We start from the raw sequence: 24,238 nt of genomic DNA, 5'->3' as shown, positions 1-24,238 counted from the left end.
GACAGTAGCCATCAAACTTGGCAGTGTCTGAAAAATAGTGGGTAGTGGAGAAACAGAGGATTATCTAGAAAGCTATGAGAGATGGTATTGGTCTCCAAACTGCAAAGATAGACCCTGTCATGGTCAGCCAGGTTCTCTAAAAGAGCACTTAATTTGTGTTTGTCACAAAAGCAGCTTGCCTGTCTGCTACTTCTCATAAAACTGTGGGGTTTGTGGTTTTGGTGTTTTTTTTTCTGGGGGAGAGGGGATTTGGTATGTATCTGAATGGTTTCAGCATGCAAAAGTAAAGGGAGGTGAAGAAAGGAGTGAAAGGAGTGGTTGCCAAAAAGGCAGTAGAAAAGGGGAGGAAAATTACAAATCAGTGTAAAGTGAGCAGAAACAGCCTTTCCTGCGTAACTCATTAACTTAAAAACAGCAGGAAGCTTTTCTAATTGGTCTTGAAGGATGTGTTTATTCCATTCTGAAATCTCCCAGGCTGTGTGGTTGTGGCTAATTGGTGTATCAGAGAAGGTAGATTTTTAATAGTGGTTTGATACTGTTTGAAGATTGCTAAGCATTAAATTATAGCTGGAATATTCTGACTCATTATCATGCTTTAAAAACAAAGACTATTTCAATGCTCTTTTCTGATCTAAAATGGCAAGAATTCCTAAAGTCTGAGGATTGTAAAGTTTTTCTTTTCTTGAAGATCTCTTTTATTGGCATGAATTGTTATTGCCAGGTATTTCAGCATCATTAATTTTGCTTAGCAAAATCTTACCAATTTAATTGGTAAAATAAAAATTCTTACAGTTTGGGACCTCTTTATGTGAAAATTAGTGACTGATCTCTGAGTATGAATGAAGTATTTGCATAACTGCTTTTTGTCTTGTAGAAAGACAGAATCTCAATTTTGGGAGATTTTTTCAGCCTTTTTAACAGCACCGAAACTTCCCCAAAAGAGTTCCCCAAGCAGTGCAGGTAATAAACAGTTAAAATGTCTGGAAAGCTGCAAAGTTGCTCAGAGAAATTGAGGCTGCCCCATCTGTGGAAGTGTTCCAGGCCAGGCTGGATGATGCTTGGAGCAGCCTGGAACAGTGGAAGGTGTCCCTGCCCATGGGAGGGGTGGAATGGGATGGCCTATAAAGGTCCCTTCCGTTCTATTTATCTATGAAATATTGCTGTAACACGAGGAGTAGTCAGAATTTGAATATATTGTGTGGACAGTAAAATTCAAATATTGGAGCTGAACAATACATACTGTTAATTTAACTTCTCTGTTTTCTGTTGTATGGAGAATTATGTGTAAATATATTGCAGTAGTCTCACACCTCTGTGGCAAGATTTATCTTAGGATTTTGTGGGATACTTTAATGTCTCATGGGTGAGAGATGGTCTGAAACCTGCAGTTCTTGGATACAAATAGGAATCAGCCAAAAACCTCAGTGCAGTGCTTTGGTAATGCTGAATGAGCAGCATTACACCTCATATTCTCATCTTTACAGTGATTGTGGCTCCTTTGCTTGGAAAGAAAACAGTGTCCATAATTCATAAAGCTGCAAACTATAAAGGTAACCAGAGTCCTGCTATGTATAGAGACTAAATTTTTGTTAGGTTTTAGGATGTTTTCAGTATTTTCATGTAATTGTGTTAAGGACTCAATCCAGTGGCCAGATCTCAGATGACATTGTAAAATCATGTGCATGACCATCTCAAATTCTTCCACTTTAAAGCAATAATTAAAAGAAAATCCCACAGATATATGTAGTTTATATTATTCAAAATATCTGCAGACTAAGCCAGATGACCATGGCAAGTGTAATTTTGGAAGAGGGCAGCTGACTGTACTGGACAGATAAAATTCCAGCATAAGAAATTATGTTGTGATACCAGTAGGAGATACAATCCTGAAAGGAACTCTAATTACTTGTCTAAACTTGTTTAAATAGAAGATGTGTAGAGGATGACACATTTTTTCCCAAGTTCAACAGTATACATCTGTACCTTGAGTTACACTTAGGAGCTCACACATGGCATCTGTGTACTGCTGAATTGCTTTTAACTTTCTTTCAGATGAAAAATTATATTCTTGTAAGCCTTGTTAATAATTAATACTAAAATCTTCTAGAACAAACAGTAAATTTGGGATTTATACCTACCCCTAGCAATTTGAGATTGGAATGAGTCCTGATGTGCAAAACAAACTCCCTTGTGTTGCTCTAAAGCCTCTGTTGCTGCATTATGGAGCCAAGTTCTGGGGCTAAACAGATGCTGGATTTAATAGAGAATGACACTTGCAGGCCAGGCTGTGATTCTTTGGGGGTGTAATAATACTGAGTTAAGCTAAATGAGGTGATAGCAAGTTGTGTCTGTTTTTTGTGTTTTTTTTTTTTTTTTTTTTTTTTTTTTTTTTTGTTGGGGGGAGGTGGGGGGGCAGATAAGTAGATTGACTTTTTGTAAAATCTTATTTTAATGAACTGTGCATTTATTTATTTAACATATTTCAAGGAAAAGTAAATCAGATTTCATTGGTAATTTACTGCTAGAGTGAGGACTGACTTTCCTGGTGTGAATTTCCTGTGATTTGGTGTTTACTGGGGCTGTCCCACTTCAGCAATGTGAGGGAGCAGAAGTTGTTTAACCTTGTTTTTTGAAGTTTCTTTGGGATCCCCTGGTGCAGCCTTTCTGTGCAGTGGGGGCTGTTATGAAATTGAAGGAAAAATTGTAAATAAATAAATAAATAAATGTTTTAAATACTGCTTAAAGCATACTGTTGTAAATCTGTTCCAAGTACTGATGAACCTTTTATATTATCCAATAACTTGAACCTCTACTGTCTTAACCAGCATGTAGGCACAGAGGCAATGCTTCTTAATCAAAAGCAGTGTGGACATTGAAGTGGTTACATGTTTTATTTGAGTGATCTTTTCAGCACAAGGCAGCTATTTCTAAGAGAAATACTTGATTTGACTGCCATTTAATTTAATATTATTTAGTAGCAGTTGAATTGGAAATGTGTTTGAGATCATGACTAGCATGTAATCCGCTAAGTTAAAGCATTGGGGTTAATCTGTTACTGTTGTTAAAATGCCTGGAAATTAAATGTTGATTTTTTTTCTATTTTAAATTGTTTTTAGTCATTTTTCTAGTAGAATATTAATGAACTCTGAAGGAGAGACTTGTTTCTTGGGTCATTTGATGGCTGTAGTTCCTCAGAAATGTCTTGCTTATGTAAAGCAGGGCCTATGGTTCAGATTGTAGGAGCTGAAGGTGCTCAGGCTGTGTCATGAAGTCATTGCAGAGCACTTCATCAAGCTTTGGGATAACACAAGTTCCTGATGGAAGGAGTTAGCTTTGTGTGTCTGTAGGTGTGGTCATCTACAGGAAGGATCCGTAGAACTTGCTGAGGTTTTTATTTCAGAGGGGTATAGTGAGTGTAATGTACTTAGGAGAGGAGAGAAACCACCTGGGCCATAACAGAACGAAAAAATCTGTATCTTTGTTTGATTGCTCCAAGATTTGCTGGCTCTTGAATGAGTGGAAGTCAAGCTCGCCAAGTCTCCTTATCTACAAACTACTGTCAGGTATTTAAAGCTCAAGCAAGCAGGATTATTTTGATACTTGGATGGCTTGATATTTATTTCATTTAGAGGAGAAAATAATCAGCCAGTGCCTTATTTTACTGTCGCTTTGGGGAAGATTGTGGAATGAAAAATGTTCTCTGCAGTTTGGAGCGAGCCAGCTGGGCATTAGGGCTGGAGGGCTCTCAAGAGCTCCACAGCTTGTCGTGTTGCTTGGGAGTGTGGCTGTGGAACTAGGCTTATTCTTGGGCACTGTGATTTGACACTGGATCTGAAAAAGACTTGCTGTTAAAGCCCTCTTTGTTTTGGATTTTGTCTTAATGGTATTGAACGTGCTGGCATGCTGTAGGAAATCTGGAAAGCAAGCGTGACTCCTTTTCAAGAATTAGCTTGAAAGCTGTTCCAGTTGCTGTCATATTTCTGGGAAGGTGGTTTAAATGTGGGGGGCTTTGGGAGCTGCAGCAAACTGTAAGAGTAGCTTGAAAATAGAGAATACAGTGACTCATTTTAAGAGAACAGACTGAGGGTTTTGGGCACTGTCACTGCTCTGGCATGGAGAGCTCAAGCGTTCCAGGTGAAGGTGGAGGCATTTGAAGGCAGGGCTCCAGCTGCCTCTTGGTTCTCTTCACCATTGATTGTTTGTCTTGGAGCAAGTAAGCTGGAAAACATGAGCAGAGAATGGGAACTTGAAGCAGACAGAGGCTAGACTTGTTTTTTCTCCAAGAAATAAAGGTTTAAATGTAGGGCCTTTAAGCCATTTAGAGGGGTGGGGTTTGTGTCGAAGTATAGGTCCAGGGACAACAGCATCATTGTTGGCTTTTGCAGTAGTTGAACATGTTGCAAACACTTCAGGTTGGACGGGGCTTGGAGCAACCTGGTCCAGTACAAGGTGTCCCTGCCTGTAGAATCTCCTACAAATAAAATTTAGAAAATAATCACCATTTTCTTTTTTGTTGTTGTTAGGATCTCAGATTTTAAAGATCTCTTTATTAGTTTATATTTATATTTATAGTCTATTCTGTGACTGTGCTGGCCCTTAGTTGTTTCTGACATATTTGTGTACTTGGTTGTTTCTGACATATTTGTGTACTTGATTTTTTCTGGCATATTTGTGTACTTTGCTGCTGTTCTAAATCTCAAATATGAATTCCATGATGGCTGCTAATGTTACAGCTTTTTGTTTCTTTCCAGTAAGCTTTCTTTGTGTTTGCACAGTTCTTTATTAATATTGATTGCTCTTAGAAGTGTGTTTTCTGGACTTAATTGCTTCTGCAAAGTTGATGAGTTTAAGAGTATCAGTATGGTCGTGATCCTTGTATCTGATATCTTGTATCTGATACTTCACATCTGTATCTTTGTAGAAACCAAGGGAAAAGTTGCTGCTGAAACCAAGGGAAAAGTTGCTGCTGGGTAGTAGTTTACATCTTCTGATACAGCTGTGCCTGTTCTTAATGTCTTGTGCCAGCTCAGGAATGAGTGTTTAGGTTGCAGTTAATGTTGCACAACACTTTAGTCTTGATGGCGATGCCTTTTTTGATACAAACTTATAAACCAATCAGTCACGGTTATTTTGTCCCAAAAGGTAGAAGTTTGTTGAAGTTGATGCCCTGGAAAGATGTGAAGTGCTTGGGGTTATACCTGGCACGTAGTTGATAGCATTGTGTTGGTTTCTTAGTTAATAAAATTCTTTATAAAAATGAGAAGCAGCATGAAGATTTTAAAACTTCTCATTCCTCACGCAGATCAAGTACAACACATATAATAAGAGGTTTTGGAGGGCAGCTTCTGCAGTGTTCCATCAAAAAGCAGTTGTATTTCTGATGTGTTCATTTTATGGCTCTTTCCCGTTGAAGTAGTTGCCTGGAAGGAGGCGTGTTATTTCACAGAGATCAGGAGATTCATGTTGGTAGTACCTTTGCTTACTTGATAACAGCATGATAAGAGCTGTTAAGGCAGGAACTTTAAAGTTGTAGATCGTTGGTGCACACAGGAATTAGCTGCATCTTTACAGAAGTCATAATTTTCTATCTGTGCGTGTTCAGTTTGAAAACATATTTCTGAATAGTTGTCAGCTTGGCACTCCCGTTAAAATGGTGAATTCTATTCTTGTAGTTTTCCCCACTGCTAGCAGCCTTGTCACTGATACAACTGTGAAGCAGTGTTCTTGCTGACTATAATTTATTAAAATACAAGTGAGATGATGACTGAAGGAATAGCACAAAAACTTATATCTTTCTTGACCAAACATGTTATAGTTGAAAGTTTGTTGAAAGGAAATCTTTCTGATATATTCCTCTGTGCCTGATTCCTACATCTTAGTAATTTTTCAAGGAGGTGATCTAAAGGTTTACTGGTGGCTAACTCAGGGTCTGCATACTCCTTATTTGTGTAAAAGACTTAAAATATTTCTTTCTTCTTTTTTTTTCTCAAAGAAATGAAAATTTAGAAAAACCCTTGCCAAATAAAGAAGATGGGAGCAAATAGCAGCAGCATCAGTGAGCTTCCAGAAAATGAGTACTTACAGAAACTGTCAGGATCAGAGCCCATCTCTGAGAATGACCCGTTCTGGAATCAGCTTCTGTCTTTTAGCTTCACCACTCCAACAAACAGGTAAGAGGGTGTTGAAGAGCTGGCTTTGATAATATGTTTATAGAAGTGACCAGTCTGAAAGCAAATGAGTGGTTATGTTAATTATTCCTGTTTTAGGTAGCAGAGGAATAAATGCCTGTGTAAAATAGGGTGTTGTCTCTAAGTTTGGAAGCGTTTTCCACCACCTCTTCCATTCCTGTGGGTTTCTTTCTTCTTCGTAATATCTGTAATTGCTATTCATTCTCCTGGTAAAGATCAGAAATAGGGTCTGTAGTGTCGGGGGAGCCTTTTTTCCTTGTTGTTTTAGGAAGCTTTCTTTTCCTTTGGTATAGCCTTTGGGTTTACCGGAGATTCCAACATTTGGTGTTTCCTCTCAATTTAGAGTGAATTGTACTTCTTGCATGATTTAATTGTAGGTTAGCTTTTGAGTTGCTTAGTCTGCATAGCTTTTTTTCACCTTCTTTGCATCTCAGAAAGAAATTTGGTGTGTATTCTCCATAAAAATATTTTCTAAATACCTAAAATTCAAGCTTTGAATGCCTTTTCATTCCAGAAAGTGGTGTAGGTGTAAATAAAATTAGTATTTTTTAGAGGATCCATAGCACATCTCCAGAAGTAGAGAATTTAAATTCTTGTGACTTCTATTAGCCCAACTCCATTGCTGAATTCCTTGGCCTGTGTGTAGATTATCAGTTTTACAAGAACAATCTGATATTAATGTCTTCAGGTGTTACTTAAACTATTTTTACAGTTTTCAGCATAAAACTGGTGCTTCTCTGTAAGTGAAAGTTCAGGCAACTGGAATGGAAAATGGTTAAGGTAAATAACTGGGAAGCATTTACTAGGTGCTATTTTTATGAAGAGTGAGGAGGAGGAGGAAGTATTTTGGCTTCTGCCTGGAGAGAATAGCCAGAGGTTTGGAAGAAGGGACAGTGTTGTGGAGGGCTGTAAAGCTGGTAAAGGGCAGTACGGAACTGGGAGTGTGCAAACAAGCAGTTGTGTTTGCTCTAAGATCCCTGAAGATAGGATTTATTTACAGCCTACTCATGACTAATAAAATTGATAGTACTCTAAAAACTTATATAACACTCTGTTGTTTGGGTTAATAATAATTACATATAAAACCATACCAATTTTTTTTTTTGCTCTATTTTTCTTTGTTCACCATGAAAATTAAGGAGTTTTTCTTAGCTTGTTTTGCGGCTTTTTTGTGCCTATTTAATGAAATTCAGATCCAGTGCAGAGTAAATTTGCTGAAAAAAATCCCCAAATCAACAAAGCAAAAACCTCACCAAACAAAAAAACCTCAAGCAAGAAACATAATTAAAAAGACAAGAAGTCCAATAAAATGATCGAAATGCAGGTTGAAAGCTTTAATTAGTTGAACACCAGATGGTGCTCTTGCCTGGGCGCTAGAGAAGAAATATTTTTAGAGACATCTTTTCTGCAGCTTAGTATTGGAAGGAAACAGAAATTTCTCATTTAGTTGCATCTACCTGAGACAACCATTGGCAAGTGAAATCGGGCTATGTTGGCTGCACAGCACCCTCAGTATTTGATTATATCAGATAACCTTGCCTGCAGGAATGGAACAATAGGGGTCAATGTCAATTTCTGAGATTGAAATCTTCCAAATGACCAAGTTAACTCTTTTTTTAATGAAGCTTAAGTGTCAGCAGCAAGATGCTTGTTTGTGATTTGTGGAAAGGAGCCAGTTTTCACGTGTCATACAGGACAGAGTTTTACAGTTTTCTTTTCTTTTTAAATTCACTTTTTCTGGTTTGTTACAAAACTAGTGACTGTTTGCAAGTATTATTTGGAGCAGTTTAAGTGCTTTGTGTTGGTTTTTTTCTGGAGGCAGTTGGTGATACTTCAGAGTAAACGATCTGTTTCCTGAAGTTTTTGCAAAGATGGGACTGATGTGATCCCCAGGGAGAAGAGGGCTGTCTTCTCTGGGTGCTGCTTTGGACGTAATTCTGTTCTACACATGTCAGTACCATAGGGGAAGAGGCAGAGAAAATCACTAGAATGTGGTAGAAAAGTTTATGTCGGTAGGAAAAGCAATCAGCCAAACCCAGATTATCCAAGCAAGGTGTGGAAATGGTGGGGCTGGGGTAGTTTTACTCCTTTCAGCAACAGATGCCCAACAAATTCCCCTTTTTGTCAAGAAGCATTGCCCATAGCAAGGAAACAGTATCTGCAAAGAAGGATTCCAAGAGAAATCTGAATCAGTGTGTGTAAGAAAGTTTGTGGGGTTTTTAACACTTTTCCATGTATGCTTTTTCTAGTTAGGAACTTGTGACTAGTGCTTTGCTTTACAGAAGCTGTTCCAAGTTAGCCCAGGTGAGGTAGATCCCAGGTGTCAAACAGAGCTGGATCTTTTGTGGAACAGTAGTCTTTGTGCCTTGGCTTGAGAGATGGGGAATGTCTTGTTACTTCAAGAAACATGAATACATGATACCAGATCTTAAAATAGCACCACTTCCGGCGCTCTGCTGTCTTAATTTTCTTATGCTTTGTGTCTCCTGGCACTTTGTATTTCTTCATTTGTCCTTGTTTTGCTTTTCTCTCTTTCCCCTTTCAGTTTGGTTGATCTCTTCCTCCTTTTTTCCATGTCTCATCTTCGTGGTTCTCTTTTTTTGGTTTTTGGTTTGGTTTTTTTTGACCTCTGCCTGACTGAATGGGTTAATCACTCTTTTTCTGATTCCGTGTGAAATTGTTTAGCATTGCTTATTTCCTCAGCCATGCCTTTTTTACTGGGTTTTATTTTTTTCAATCCTGTTGACTTTTTGGTCAAGAACACAAGGTAGTTTCTTTTGGTGAAGAAAAGAAGATAGTTTTCTATATGGAATAGTTTGTTTCTGTATGGGAAAGTTTGCCAAATACCAGTGCTGCCGACTGCAAAGTTGCTGTATCTCTGTCAGCATTGATGCAGGATGCTCTTGCCGTTTCACTATCTCTTCCAGTGTTTATATTGTTCTTCTGTAGGTTTAATTAGGAGCTAATCTATCTGGAAAACACAGCAGAAATGTTTATTTTTTCAGCCAAGACAATTCCCTACAGTGATTCATGGCTTGGCACCACAAAACAATTCTGGCATGATGAGGGATTGATTTTTTGGGGCACAGCAGCCTATTAAGCTAAAAGGTGGGATTGCTTAAACCTGCTTTGCCATCCAGAACTCAACAGGAGAGTGTGGTCAAAGCAGAGCTTGCTCTGTGGAGTCCAATATACTGCCTTCCTGGGCTGTTTGTTCTTCCTCTCATACTGTTGATTTTCTTAATAATTAGGCAAATATTAAGAGGGACTTTCAGCTGTCAGTAATCAGAAATGAGCTGATGGTGAATTCCTGCTGGCTGCCTGTGACTCCCCTGGCATGAGTGAATAGTGACAGCCAGAGCCAGCCTGGCTATCTGGCACATAAAGAAAGCCCCTGGGCCTCTCACAGCCTAGGAGTGGGAGCAGATAAGTGGTACAGACATAAATGACAGTCCAAGGAACATCTCCCAGCAGTTTAGTTTTAGGTTGCCTCACACTTTTCACTGTGAAAGGTTTGTTGCAATATCATCTTCCATAAAGCAAATCATGCGTGCTAAGCAGGTACTGCTGAAGTGTCTGCTGAGGCATTTCTGGTTTCAGCCATTAGGAAGTACTTGGTACTCCAATTTCACACTCCTGCATGTTCCTGGGGTTTTTTTCCTTCACAGGTCCTTATTTGTTGCACAGAATGGACTTGTGGGACCTGAATTAAAATCTGTATAAATCTGCCACTTCTATACTTTAGGTGACTACCCTATAACTCCAGTAGTGTTTGGTTATTGAAAAAATTAAATACAGCTTCTCTGGATGATTTTTTAAGTTACTGTCAGGATTAAGAGCTATGAGGTTTGCTTTGGAGTGTTAGCTCTCAGTCTAGGCAGACTTTGTGTTTGTCTGGATTTTCTGTGATTTGCTACCAAGAATGCAGCCTCCTCCTTAGTGGATGTATTAGTTACAATTATTTTCTGATGGAAAACTTAAAGTTAACTAAAGCAGAACTTGCTGAAAATCATGTGCTTAATATTTACTGTTCTGCTTTGTTCCTCCCCCAGAATTATAAATGAGTTGGTGGTTCAAGAATAATGTGCATGGGCCCTTAATGGAAAGACATAGAGATGGGAAGCTTTTATGTTTCCTTAACATGGTACATTTTTTAAATGGTACAATAAATCATATGCTGCCTTGTACTCTTTGATGTCTGTCCTCCAACTACGCCATTAAAATCAGCATTCCCACAGTATGAATTTAGTCAATGGGCTGGTTCTTCTGTTTTGTGTTCAATGGCAAAGAAAAAAGGCCTTACTTTGAGGAAAAAACTGTCAGGAAAGCTGCTTGTTTTGTTTTTTCCCCCCTCCTTTTTAGAGGGGTACTTGTCTGCTTTGGTTTGGGTCTTTTTCTTACCATGCTAAGGGCAGGTGATATGATGTGAATATGTTTATAATTTCAGCTTTTGGGCAGAATGCTTTCTCTTGCTATGTGGAGATACTATAAGAGAAGCCACTGCAACTTTGAAACATCTTCTATTGTGGTGCTGTTAAAAGAAAAGCGGATAAAACCACATTCTTCAAAGCTGGCTGCTGCCAGGAAACAACCTTCACTGTCTTAATAATTATGGTTTTGCTGAAGACTGATTGTTAGTAAATTTAAAGTAAGGCAGCTGAATTCAACCATTTAAAAATAATCCTATTTATAATGCCACTATTTGTTGGTTTTTTTTTTCTTTTTTTCCTTTCCTTTTCGTTTGAAAGTAATATTTTTTACAAAAACATCCTACTAACTGCAGGTTACTGCTTTTTGGTTGTAAGAAGCCAGAAATAAAAATCCACAGTCTTTGAAAACAATGAAATTTTATTGATTAATAGACTGCTCAATTTGCCATTCTTTCCCATTTCTATTGAAAAGAGGTTTTCTTACAGAAAACCAACTTCCTGATGAAGAAACTCTGCACTGTGATGAGTGATTGCAAACACAGAGTGATTAAATCCCAAAGAAATAATGATTATCCTTGATTACTCTTTATTTTCACCGTTGATGTGTGATAGCTGCGGACACAGAAATGCTGCCTGCATCTGGAGCAGCTTTCAGTGACAATTGGTGTGCAAAATATTCTTATGACATTGTGTTAATATGTTACAGAAAATAATCACTGCCACTGTAAAACCTCTCCTGTTTGGATACCTTTAAAATGAACAAAGACAAACCAATTTTCTTTAAACATGGCTGTGCTGTCAAGGAAGCAAATTTCACTAGTATTAATTTTAGTTTTGCTGAAGTCTGTGGGCTTAGCCTCTACATAAAAGAAAAGCAAATAAAATAAAATTTTTTTTTTTCTTTTATTAAGTACTTTGAAAGTGCTGGCCATCAGATCACAGCATGAGGGAGGAACTCCTGTGAAGCCTGGAATTTTTTCCTAAAGTGTGTGGGAAGCAACCATGCACCTCACAAATTTGCTTGTATCCAAGTGAGCCAGTAAAGTCTGTATAGTTAAGAATATTCTGATTTGAATCTATTCAGTTTACCCCCTATGTTCACAGCCTGTTTGAATCCCCACATCAGGTGGTACCTTTTGTTCGTTTCTTGGAAAACCGTGGAACTGGTGAATATGTAAATATGTACTGCTCTGTGGAAGCAAGGTGGTTCAGTGCAGGTTGTGCAAACTCTCCTAGGTCACTGTGATCCTGCTGTTAAAGGCCTGTGGCTTGAAGCTGGTGTCACAGAAGCCCAGAACAGTTTGAGTTGGAAGGGATCTTAAAAACCATCCCATTCCACACCCCTGCCATGTGCAGGGACACCTTCCACAATCCCAGGTTGCTCCAGGCCTTGCCCAACCTGGCTTGGACACTCCCAGGGATGGGGCAGTCACAGCTCTTTTGGGCCCCCTGTGCGAGGGCCCTGCCTTCCTCAGAGTTTGTTCCCTATGCAGGTGACTAGTTTCCCTAGAGTGTCTTGTTCAGGGCAGAGCTTCCTGGATGGTACTGGAGTCCCTGGGTTTCTCCTGCTGATGCTCAGCAGAGCCATCAAGCCGCAGGCAGAGTTGACTTTTCACACTCACTGCCTGTTTGTTACTAGCAATAGATAATCTGTTTCACATTGTGAATATATCAAACGTTTCTCATAGAGCAGGGAATGTTTTACACTCCATCCTTAACAAATCTGTCCTTTACTTTTATGTGTTCTAACCCATGTCACCAAGTGCTACATCCACATGGCTTTTAAATTCCTCCATGATGGCAACTCCACCACTGCCCAGGGCAGCTGTGCCAGGGCTGGACAGCCCTTTCCATGAAGGAATTTTCCTCAATATCCAAACTGAGTCTCCCCATGCCCAGCCTGAGGCCGTTCCCTCTGCTCCTGTCCCTGTTCCCCCCGGCTGTCCCCTCCTGTCAGGAGCTGTGCAGAGCCACAAGGGCCCCCCTGAGCCTCCTTTGCTCCAGGCTCAGCCCCTTCCCAGCTCCCTCAGCTGCTTCTCATCAGACTTGTGCTCCAGACATGTATTTGACAACAGGGCAGTCCGTATTCCTCAGGTGAGAGTTCTAATTCAGGTGAGAGTTTCAATTCAGAGAGAGTTGGAACTTTTATGTGATCAGTGCAGTGAAGCTTCACTTTATCAGTCCTTGCTCTTGTTAGGACTGAAATACAATTCAAGTACTTATTAACAGTGTTCTCTGTGGCATAATGAAAGGACAGATGTTTCAGTGTTGAGTTTCCATTTTTACATTAATTCATTAACCAGATGTTATTTCCACGGGGACTGTAGAGAAAAATTGGTGCCACACTTGGTTGTACTGTTTCTTTTGTGCCAACTTGTGAATCTTGGCTCTGGCATCTTCTGTCCAAATCTTAATGTAATTTACCTTCTGTCTCTTCACTGCGCAAGAAAATACCCAGGCTGCTTTTTTCCATGTCTCTCACTTCTCTTTCCTGCCCAATCAAAGGAAAGAAAGTCACTGCTAAGTTTGGCCCATGGTACTTAGGAATGAGCTGCTATTTTTTGTACCCCTCCACAATACTGTCTCCGTGAGTCCATCCCTGGGGATGCATTTCAGTGGTGTCTGCCTGTTGGGGTGGTATTTCTGCTGTAATTCCCCCTCACTAGGTGGGGAGAATTACAGCAGAAATTCCCATTTCGTTTGAGTGAACTGAAATTTTACAGTAGTTGTTGCCTCATCTTGAGTGTGGCAAAATTCACTTTTGTGTTCTTGTTGTATGAATAAGAGGTAGCGGGCTGTGGATAATTTTTAAGCGTTAAACTTCATTTTAGTATGGAAAAGAATTACCGTAGTGTTAAAAGCTTTGCTGAAGATCTGAAAGCCTTGCTTGCTTTGTCACTGGTTTTGATCCTGGCAACTTGTAGAAACTACACAACTCTGTGGAATTTTTTGAGGACTCTGTGTGGGTTTTAATAACCCAAAAGAGAAGAAAAAAAAATCTGTAAGAATGCTGTACTTTGAAACCTAACCTTAGAAATTAGGGAGAAAATGAACCATAATTCAAAAGCTGAATGTCTGCATTTAGGGTTTAAATCCTGGAGCAATTACCACTCTGACTGTGTCCCCAGGATCTTTGGATAGTGGGAGGAGTCATGTTGTGTTACATTATGATTTTTCAGTACCTAAAACTCTCTACTGAGTTGTTGTCCATTGTAATATTCACCCTCCCTGCCTGCCAGGTCTTGGGAAGGAATAAATCCTGATGACAAGCAGCCAGCTGGGCAAATTTAGAAGTTTTTGTTTTTTGTAAAAGTGTAAGGTCACATAGACCTAGAAAACTGTGTTGTCCGTAGTTGCTGGTGGCGTGCTGGTGGTTCTTGCTCAATACCATTTGTTTTTAATTACTCTGCATGTTTGTAGTGCTGGAACAAGAGACCACCTTTGAGACCAAGCCTAATATTTTTAAAGTATATATCAAAGTGTAAGTTTGTTCTTTCTGAATCTTGTGTTTCAAAGCAGTTTGTAAGAGAAGAATGAATGCTGGCAATTGATATCAGGACAAGCCAATCTGTGTAAAGTTGTCTTAGGATATTCAGCTGTAGGTGAAGAGCTGTCTCAGCTGTCAGCTCACTGCACAGTAAATTAGTCTGATACACACTAAAATTTGCAGGCATCTTAAAACCTAATTTGATGTCTCTATCCTGAATAATTTCCTGTTGAAGAGTTTTGAAATTATTTTTTTGACTGCTCTTTTTACAGTATCTTCTAGTCCTCATGAACTGGGGAACAGCTCAGACTCCACAGCTTCCAAGAGCATAGCTCCACAGGGTTTTCAGCACTGGAGCTTGTTAAGCAGCTTCCCACACAGCACCACTGATAATCTCAGGTTGATTCAACAGTGCTGTAAACTGGGTTACCAGTTAAATGTAAATTTAAAAAGGATTGTGTTATGATTGCAAGTGTTGAAGTAAATTTATTGACCATCCTTTAATTTTTTGAACTTCAGAAGTCCTTGAAGGTCAGGCTATATGTTCAGTCTGTATAGAGGCTCTACCATTTCTTCCAAAACACTGAGCAGTAGATATGATATGTTCACATGTTCATAATATGAGCAGTTCATGATACGACAAGAGGTGATCGTTTTAAACTAGAAGAGGGTGGATTCAGACAAGATAGAAGGAAAAAATTGTAATGATGAGAATGGTGGAACAGGGTGCCCTTTAGTTTTTAATATTCATATTGCTCAGTGTGGCATTGAAACACAGTGTCTGATGATTTGTCTTGTTTTCCCATCTGTTAAGGATGTTTTTGAAGATCAGTTGCCCTGCACTCATAGGTCAGAAGTATGTGTTTGATGCAGCTGATGTGGTTTCAGTGGTTGCTGTCAGGTTTTGCTTTAGTGCTTTATTGTTCTTTTCAGATAATGTTTTTCTGTGGCGTATCATGAGGCAATTAATGAAGTTAGGAACAATTTGCTGCATCTGATGTGATTGTTGTGCTAGTATAATAACATTGGTTAAAAGGAAAGAGCTGGTTAGCTTGAGATTAAATGTCAGATTGAGGTTTCTTTTATTTGTGTTTTTAAAAGTGCGTCATTTTGTGTGAAATTTCTTGTAAAAAAGTTGAAGTTCTTTCTGTAGGCTGCTGTTCTATTTGTATTTTCGGTAACACCAAACTGAGTACGGCAGCGCTGAAACTGCAAAACTAGCAGTAATAAAATGCACATGGAATCACAGAATTGTTTAGGTTGGAAAAGCCCACAAAGACCATGGAGTCCAACCATTCCCCAGCACTGCCAAGGCCACCACTGACCCCTATTCCCAGGTGCCACAACTGCACAACTTTTAAACCCCTCCAGAAACAGGGATTCCACCACTGCCCTGGACTGCTGTGCCAGGGCTGGACAGCCCTTTCCATGGAGGGATTTTTCCCAATATCCAACCTAAATCTCCCTTCACACAGCTTGAGGCCGTTTTCTCTCATCCTGTCCGTTGTTCCATGGGAGAAAACACTGACATAATTTCACTCTGATACACATTTCACTTTTGAATATTAGTTTCCTTTTTTATAGTTGCTGTGCTTCAAAAGAATATTGCATTGCCTGATGTTGGGATGACAGAGCATTGGAATGAGTTGCTCAGAGAGCTTGTGAGGATACTCAAAAGCCACCTGGACACAGTCAGAGATCCTGCTTGAGCAGGGTGGTTGGACAAACTGACCTCAACAAGCTAATGGATGGCTAAAATTAAGTGCTTCATAGAAAGATTTTATTACTGTTTTGTACTGAATTTTCACTTCTAGTACAGGAACCCAATTGTTTGTGTAACCAGTTTTGTTTTCTTTTCCTCTTGCGTAGTGCTGATTTAAAGCTCTTGGAAGAAGCCACAATCTCAGTCTGCAAGTCTTTAGGTGAGACATTGTATCATATTTTTTCCATATACTTTACCAGAAAAATTGGGAAACAGCATCCCTGTTCTGATCCCACATTCATGCCTTTATCATTCTATTTGTATATATTGCCCAACTAAAATTAAAGCAGTGTAAAGAGTGTGTTTATGTGTACCCCAAACCTTTACCTCCATTGTTAACTCTTTTACAGAATTTGGTATGACTGCAAGATTTAAAACAAATATTTTCATCTCTACCATGTCTTTTTCCCTTTGCCCTTTAAGCTGATCAGTAAGGGGAAGGAATTAGAGGATGGGAGGAAGGGTGATATAAATGTGATCAGTGGTGTTGCGAGAAGGTGAAAGGTAGTTGTGAAGACCTGCCCAGTTTTCTGATGGGAGGCTGTTGTGCTGCAGACAAGTATGGGAAAGAAACAGTTTGAGTATGAGTATCCCATGTTTGGGATATTTTAAATCTAGGATTAATGGTATTTAGGGAACAATTTTGGACTAATAAACCATGTACTAGAGAATCTTGAAAGAGGAATGCCTGTACAGAAAACCAAGACATACTGTGCTTTATTTGGAAATATTTGAGACATTGAAATTTGCTTTTTTTTCTAAATGTCATTTGAACTAGATAGTGTCAGCTTATTCATCCTTTGTAATTGTATCTTTTTTTTCCTCATCTAGTTGAGAAGAATCCTCGAACAGGAAACCTTGGATCATTGATTAAAGTCTTTCTTTCTAGAACCAAAGAGTTAAAAATTTCAGCAGAATGTCAGAAGTAAGTTCTCAGAAAAAAGCTGTGTGTGCCATTTAATTTTTTAGGTGTTCCTTTTGTTGCTAGCTCTTGAATTTTTCTACACTGCTCACAGACCAAACCTTAGAATTCTCTTAAGCTGCTGTTTGAAACAGAACAAGTGTCTAGTACTTCTCTAAACTCAGAAATTGAGTGTAATAGGTAAGTAGATTACTAGGCAAAAATACATATTTCTATGTTAGATGAACACATTTTTATATAAATGGTGTAAGGTATGAGTACTACTGCCTTAGAAATCTTTAAAAATTATCTGAACTTCTAAGCTGAACTTAATGTATGAGCCAGTATTCTATCTTGGAAATATTTTAAATATCTATATCTATGAAGATGTAAATATGTATCAAAATACTGCTTTCAGGTTATGTCATGCAGCTGCTGTTGGTTTTGTTGGCCCCATTCAGCAGTAGGAGAGAACTCCCAATAGGTTACTTGTGCAGCACTGTGGGTGTTTTTTTGCAGGAGGCTTTCTGTAGTTGTTCCCTCACACCCACAGATAAATGTCCCATTTTCATCAGATCTGGGGCTGGAATTCCTCCTTGCTCCCATGACTGTCATCAAGTTTTTTGCTTGCATCTAAAGTAAGAAGTTATTTCTGCCCAGATAGCTGTTACTGTTTTAATCCTAAAATACCTTGAAAGTACAGCTTTCGGCAATAATTGACTTTGTGCTGCTGCATGGGATCCCCAGCAGGGCTTCTGGGGCTCAAAAAATTTTATGCAGCTGTATTTCCCTTTCATTCAGAAAACTTGGAAAATATTTGTGTGTATTGCATAAGAAAATTGTGCTGTATGGTGCTCATGAAGTCCATAAATGCCTACTGTCACCTGAAAGCTGTTCACCCAGGAAGAGGGCTAAGGTTCAGGGAGCCAGGAAGCTTTCAGGTCTGAACCTGCTGGAAGTTTTCAAATGTCTGTGTGCCTTGAGTCCATAGCTCTAGAGACCTCTAGAAGTTTGCTGATCTGTTTGGTGAGTTCCTCAAAGAGTTCTGTCTACTGTGGTGTTTTTAATGGCACAAATGTAGTTAGGGATAAGGTTGTATTTTCTAAACCACTTTTGAATACATTCCCGTTGTATTTTCTGTGACGTCAACTGCAGACGCCCTGCTTAAACACTTTTCCTTACTTCAACTGTAGAACTTTGTCTACTCTGACCTTTATTTTCTTGTGGCTTTTGGTGCATGTTTGCTGGTGGAGTGTTACTGATTCTTGTTTGCTCTTTTCTAGCCACCTCTTTATCTGGCAGGCTCACAACGCACTGTTCATTATTTGCTGTTTGCTGAAAGTATTCATCAGTCGAATGTCAGAAGAGGAGCTGCAACTTCATTTTACTTATGAAGAGAAAGCAGGACCAAGCTCATATGGTGGGTACACACAAGTGCAAGTGAAACATCCCATGAAAAACTTAAATGTCCTGATGTTTGTAGATGTGGCACGCAGGGACATGGTTTAGTGCTGGACTAGTGAGTTACATTAATGGTTGTACTTGATCTTAAGGGTCTTTTCCCTCAGGTCCTTTAGGTCTAAATACCTCTATGATTCTGTTTTTTAGACTCAGAATCCCAAACTTTGCTTTAATACCAGAAATTAAGTCCTAGAGAGTTTGATTTAGCTTAATCTGGATTTTTTTGAACAGTTGTTGAGATGTGGTGCTGTAGATCAGCCTGAGCTTTAGTGATTTTCAAACAGTTTGAAAGGTGATAATGGTCCTCTTCAGAGGAATTGAGGTGAAGGTGGCAATGAATGAACCTTGGAACACTGATGTTGCAATTCAATGCATCTTTTCACATATTTTTTATAAACCAACAGCAGCCACAGAGTGGAATTAATGCTACTTTTAGAGATCTAGTGAAGGAAAGTGACAGTCCTATGGTTGGAACTGACCCCTTGAGAGAGCACCTGCTAAAATTTAATTTGGGGGCAATAGCTTTTACAGAATTTAGGCAGAATTACTAAGATTGGCTGATGTCCAGGAAATGGCGTGTGTATTATGCAAGATGGAAGATGGCAGGAGAGATGCTCAAGGAAGAAACTGTTGTCTTTGAACAAGAATAATAGAAATACATTCAAAATCAGTCGCACTGTCTGCCACAAATCTTGGTGTAGCCCTGTATCAAGATGCTCTCATGAAGTGCATGATGGATAATGCTGCCATGGGAGCCTTGATTTCTTTTGCTTTGGGGTAAATCATGGAATCATTTTGGCTGGAAAAGCCCGCTAAGATCATCAAGTCAACCCAGCGCTGCCAAGTCCAGGTCAAACACTGTTCCGTGTTTAATTGCATGTTGCATGAAGCCCAAAAAGTCTCAGAATGCTGGAGCAGAGTGAGTGCATGGTGTGAGAACCAGGAGTGTCTGACTGTGGATTTCCTGCAAGGAGGACACGTGTTGAGAGCACCGAGTCACTGCTTGCTCATCCAGCAGTGAAAACTGTTCATTAAAATCTGTTTAACTCCTTGGCTCCTGCCAGTGCTCTGGGGAAATCAGAACTGTGGTGCCAAAGGATTAAGTGCTACATGTTGAAATGGTTTAATGTATTTAAACTGTGATGAGTGATCTCTAGGAGGGAAGTCAGCTCGCTGATGCTCTGGAAAAGAGTATCTGCTTGTGTATAAGCTATCCCTGCAGACTGCCTGTGGGTTTATTCCTGGATTAAAGAAATGGCTCACCTCGTGCTTCAGTGTGCAGCATGCCACAGTGGAATGGGTGGAAAAGCTGAGACTTTTGTCAGCTGGAACCCCTGTGATCTTTATTCCTTGCACTGGGAGTTCCTTGCAGTGTGGTATGGAAAGTGATTCTTGTCACCAGGGTAGACCCATGCTTATACCATGTCTAGTAGCACTTGACTGTAATTCACAGTGACATTTATTAGCAGTAATTCTGTGCATATTGATGGCAAATGTACTTAGCAATTACCTCTGAGCAGATTGTTCATGGGATGTTGTTGATTAGGAAAGTAATTGTGTGTGGTCTGCTGGTGAGGCAGGAAATGAGCTGCTCCTTGGCTCCTCTTTGGGTTTCCAATTGGAGATGGTTCCTGTGAACTTCCTGAGGGTGTTGAGGTTCATAACAGGCTGAGGTTACATAGCCATTTGGTTTGAATCTTAAAAATCTTACTTTTAAATATCTGCAGAAGGTGGTAATAAGGCTTATGCTCAGCTATAGGAAGATGAAGTATCATGAGGGAATTGTAATAAACTGTAGTTGTGCTAGGGCCTGTTAAAAGTAAGCAGAAGAAAATGAAGTGGTGTGTTTGTATTTTTATAATTAGGTGTAGCTTTCTTGAATTTTTGATGTCTACTTTTTGGAAAATAGAATATTCCTGTTATTGTGATATATTTTTATTATAAAATTATTAATATATTATTAGAATATTATTATTCCTATATTGCTCCTAATTTTACATAGATTTATGAGCACTTTTATGGAAATTTTACTATCTTTGGTGAACAGGGTTTTTAAAAATTAAGTTCTTAGTCATCCATACTATTTTTTCATTTACCAGAGCTTGGCATTATTTATAATTCTTCAATTGTGAGGATAAAACAAAGCCTTGCGAAAGACATTGTTATATGAACTGTTTGACGTAAATAGAATATCCAAATTAAAAGAAGTTTTAATACCATGTCTGAATTTTGAAGTTTCTGTATTTGCTTACTGCCTGATAAGTAGTCATTGAAAATAACAGTGCAATCACCCAACAACACAAACAACCTCTCTACCCTGTGGTAGAAAATTCATATGCTTTGTTCAGTCTCTTAGCCTTCTGAGAAAACGTTATTGTTCCTTTCAGGATCATCTCACAACTCCTTTGGAAATCACTATATAGTGGTGTTCGTTTCCCTATGAACATCCTATTTTTATCCTTCTGACTGGACAATATCTTCTGGTGCCATGCTCTCTGAATTAAGTGCAGCACCTGGGAGCTTATAGAACATAACTGCAGTGTCAGCACGTCAGGATGCTCACACTGCAATCAGCACCTGCTCTGGGATATTTGGTGTGTCAGGGAGAATCTGTGAGAGTCCTGTGTATGGAAAACATCCCTGTCACTGGCTGCTCAGAAATATAGACTATGTATGACATAGTCACAATTGTTCAGGTAGCAAGTTTCACATTTGCCTTATCTCAGGTTTTGCAGTTCATATGCTTTCACTTTTTCTGAATGTCCAGTTCATACTTTTTCCTGCTGCACTGCGCTTGAGGATCAGAAGAAAGCTGTGCAACCTTGCTTTGTGTCATAAAATGGAATTTTTTTGAAGGCTGAGTGCATGTGTGTACTTTAGCTTAACAAATAAATTGCCCTGAGTTGAGTTGCTGCTAATAGTGTGTTATTGATTTCCTTCAAAAGAAGGCCTACCATTAACAGAAATGTGTTCTTTTTGAGGAGTTTCAGATGGTGCAGCCTTTGCCTCTTCATCTGTAACTGAAATTTGCTTATAATTTTGGAGAAGATTTCAGAATTTTGATTGCAGGAAAATCCACAGAGAGACTAAACCCATATACTTCAAGATTCAGCTGAAAATGTCCTGATATCAATAAATCCCAAACTGGAATCAACATCTGCTCAGCTGAAGTTGGAGTTAGTCTCACTAACACAAATCATTCGTCTTTCCAATGTCTATATCCTGTAATTTCTGAAGTCTTTAACTGTAGTGACTCAAAGGTGCAAGAGAGCACATGCTGAGTATTTTAGTTCAAATCAGACTATTGATTTATTTAACCTGTTCCCTGAGCAGTAGTAGGAAGCTTTATTCATTTTCTATAGAGGAATTTTTAAACATAAGGCTACTAAGGGCTGTTTGTGACATATTAAAGCAAGTATGAGGACATAGAGAAGGGAATAAATAAAAAGACATTTACTGCAAGCCTTAAATGATTTCATACATGTTCAGCTATGACATAAAGGAAATGAGGGAAGGCAATCAATTTATGTACTCATTATTATCAAGCAGAAGTTGTAAGTTTTTAAGAATAATTAGAACTGAAGACCAAACCACAAAACCTGGGGAACCTCTGAGTCTGTTTTGCAAGGAATTATTTATTTCATTACTTGTGTCCAGGTTCTGTATGAGCAACAGGGCAGAAAAACAAGTAGCATTTAAGATGAGGATGTACCTTGTTATCCTGAATATCTTACTGATCAGGTAAGATATTCAGCATCCACCAGATCAGGCCTTATCAATGTAGTAGTTAGGTTCTTGAGAAGATGGAGCTGAACTGGTTTTAGAATTGGGGCCTCCTGGCATCTCTGCTTTCATCTTCATAAGCCATTTAACCTGTGTAGTGTGTGCTAATCCGGTATCTGTAATGTGGGTAACTTTGAAAAAGTAAAAGCAAATGAAAAAAAATGCATTATTAAAAAAAAAGTTTAAAAGGTATATAAATATATGTATGTATATATGTATACATATATATGTATATATATATGTATATATATGTATACATATATACATATATATACATATATAAAAATATACATATATTTACCAAATCCAAAACAAACAAACCCCACCAAAAAGTCAAAATCCATAAAATTTCTTGCAATATGAAATAATCCATGTTTGAAGACTTAAATAGAGCTGATGAAAAAAATGGTGCTTCAGCATGACTGGACATTTTCAAACCTGTGTAATTGCTGTCACTTCTGCAGTGCAGTTTGGAAGATATACCTGTTATTTCTTCTCCCTGCTCTAATTTTATCTGGACAGGTTCGCCCTGTACTTACTTTCCCCAAGGCTTTACAGGTCTTTGATCCAAGTATGTGATCTATTAATGTGAATGAGTCTTGTGTGTATTGTCTTTATCCTGCTATTGAAAGAAGCATTGTTTATGAAAACACAGAGTGTTCCGTGTTTATAGCTCTCTCTCACGTTATAGATTTGGCTTGCATCCTCCTCATTGTCTTGGCGAGATGAAAATTAAACAAGAATGCTTGTGCCCCCATTGGGAAAAGGATACATTAATTACTGTAGCTGAATGACTTTGATTACAGCAATTAAGTTGTTGTGTTTTTTTTAAATAACATCTTTCATTCTATGTGACTGTGCTAACCCAGTGTTTTCTTCCTTTATTTTGAATATTGTCTTGAGAGAAAAGCCTTCTTTCATATTCAAATAACCTTATTCTCTGTTCATATAAGTTGTGCATACAGTGTGGCAGAAAAATTTATATTTTAAAAATGCTTTCACCTTACTTTTTTAACCTTTTTCTTCTCATTTTCTTCTGTTGGGAGAAAAATTAGGTACCTGTTGGGAACTAGTAACAGTCTTGCTTCATAAGCATTTTCTAGGTCCAGAAAGCTTTAGCAAAGTGTCACATTCAAGTTACTTTAGAATATATTATCTGTGCTCCATTATTGGCTGTGGTTTCTGTCCAAGGTTAAATAATCTGAGCAGTTCTTGGTTTTACTAACAGGAGCTGCATTGTGTTACTTGTGGGGGATTCTATATAAAGGAAACCACGTTTCCGTGATAAAAAACTGATTTCCTTTAGAATGTGCAGTTCACTAGGTGACAATTTTTAATGTGTTTTTAATAAACTGATTGTGGAAAGAAATAATTTTGCTTTATAGTGAATATTCCCTCTGGTGTGCTTCTTAAAATTGAGTTCTGTATTCAAGAACAAACTTGAGTTAAGCAGAGTAACACCTCTGTAACCTGGCTATAAAGCTGTGTTTATGGCAGGAGTTATTTATTTGAAAATACAAAATAAACAGGCATTTGGGTAATTATTGTGCTGCAATGTTGTAATGCAGGGGATCAGCTAGGCCACTCTTCAGCCATTCAGCGCTATAAAACCCTCCACTTCTTTATGATGTTATAGGTTTCTCATCATAATTTTATTTTTGAAAGCAGAAAAATCCTGATGAGCCAACAGATTTATCTTCTGGGTTTTTTAGTACTATATGATAACTTCAAGTGGTTTAATAAGTTTTTCTTTAACGAGTCTTGAAAGTCTTTTGTTACAGTTGCTTTTAAAAATTACTCATGTAAAATATGAATAGTTTTATTGCTTAGAATAGTTGCAAGTTTTTTGATAATTCTGCATCACTGCATGCATTTTATCACATTGTATATGACTAGAGAGTAATTTCTGTTCCCTTAAAATGCACAAGCTTGTCATTGAAATGTGTAAAACTTCCTCAATGGATAAATATGTATCCATGAAAACATTGTATTTGTGTTACTCTGGAGCAGTAGTGACATGGTCAGGGGCTCCATTATTTTGACATTCTTTTATGATGTTGCTCAGTGAATTGTAGACAAATGACACTGTCTCTGATTGTTCTTCTTTTGGTTTAAAAAAACAGAGTGGGAAAATATGTGAAGTGCAGGGGATTTTGAAAGGACATTTAACTGTGGACCAGTGAGAAGTCACCGGTGATTTGTTCAACTGTTAGTAATAACACTGTT

General features: G+C 38.5%; 1 protein-coding gene across 3 annotated transcripts in view; it reads left to right on the top strand.

The window, feature by feature from the left end:
• Positions 1–24,238, top strand: part of DYM (dymeclin) — a 209,594-nt gene that overhangs the window by 5,217 nt on the left and 180,139 nt on the right. For all 3 annotated transcript variants that reach the window (XM_054283294.1, XM_054283293.1, XM_054283296.1), the window contains exons 2-5: positions 5,993–6,170; positions 15,975–16,027; positions 16,699–16,792; positions 18,052–18,188. In XM_054283294.1, coding sequence (XP_054139269.1) covers positions 6,031–6,170; positions 15,975–16,027; positions 16,699–16,792; positions 18,052–18,188 — 424 coding nt within the window. In that variant the 5' untranslated portion in view covers positions 5,993–6,030. The remainder of the gene's footprint in view (positions 1–5,992; positions 6,171–15,974; positions 16,028–16,698; positions 16,793–18,051; positions 18,189–24,238) is intronic.

The sequence above is a fragment of the Melozone crissalis genome, unplaced genomic scaffold, assembly GCF_028551555.1.
Source record: "Melozone crissalis strain CALT ecotype California unplaced genomic scaffold, PUWL_Pcris_2 ptg000036l_1, whole genome shotgun sequence".
Taxonomy (NCBI): Eukaryota; Metazoa; Chordata; class Aves; order Passeriformes; family Passerellidae; genus Melozone; species Melozone crissalis.
This window is presented reverse-complemented; position numbering and strand designations above follow the sequence as displayed.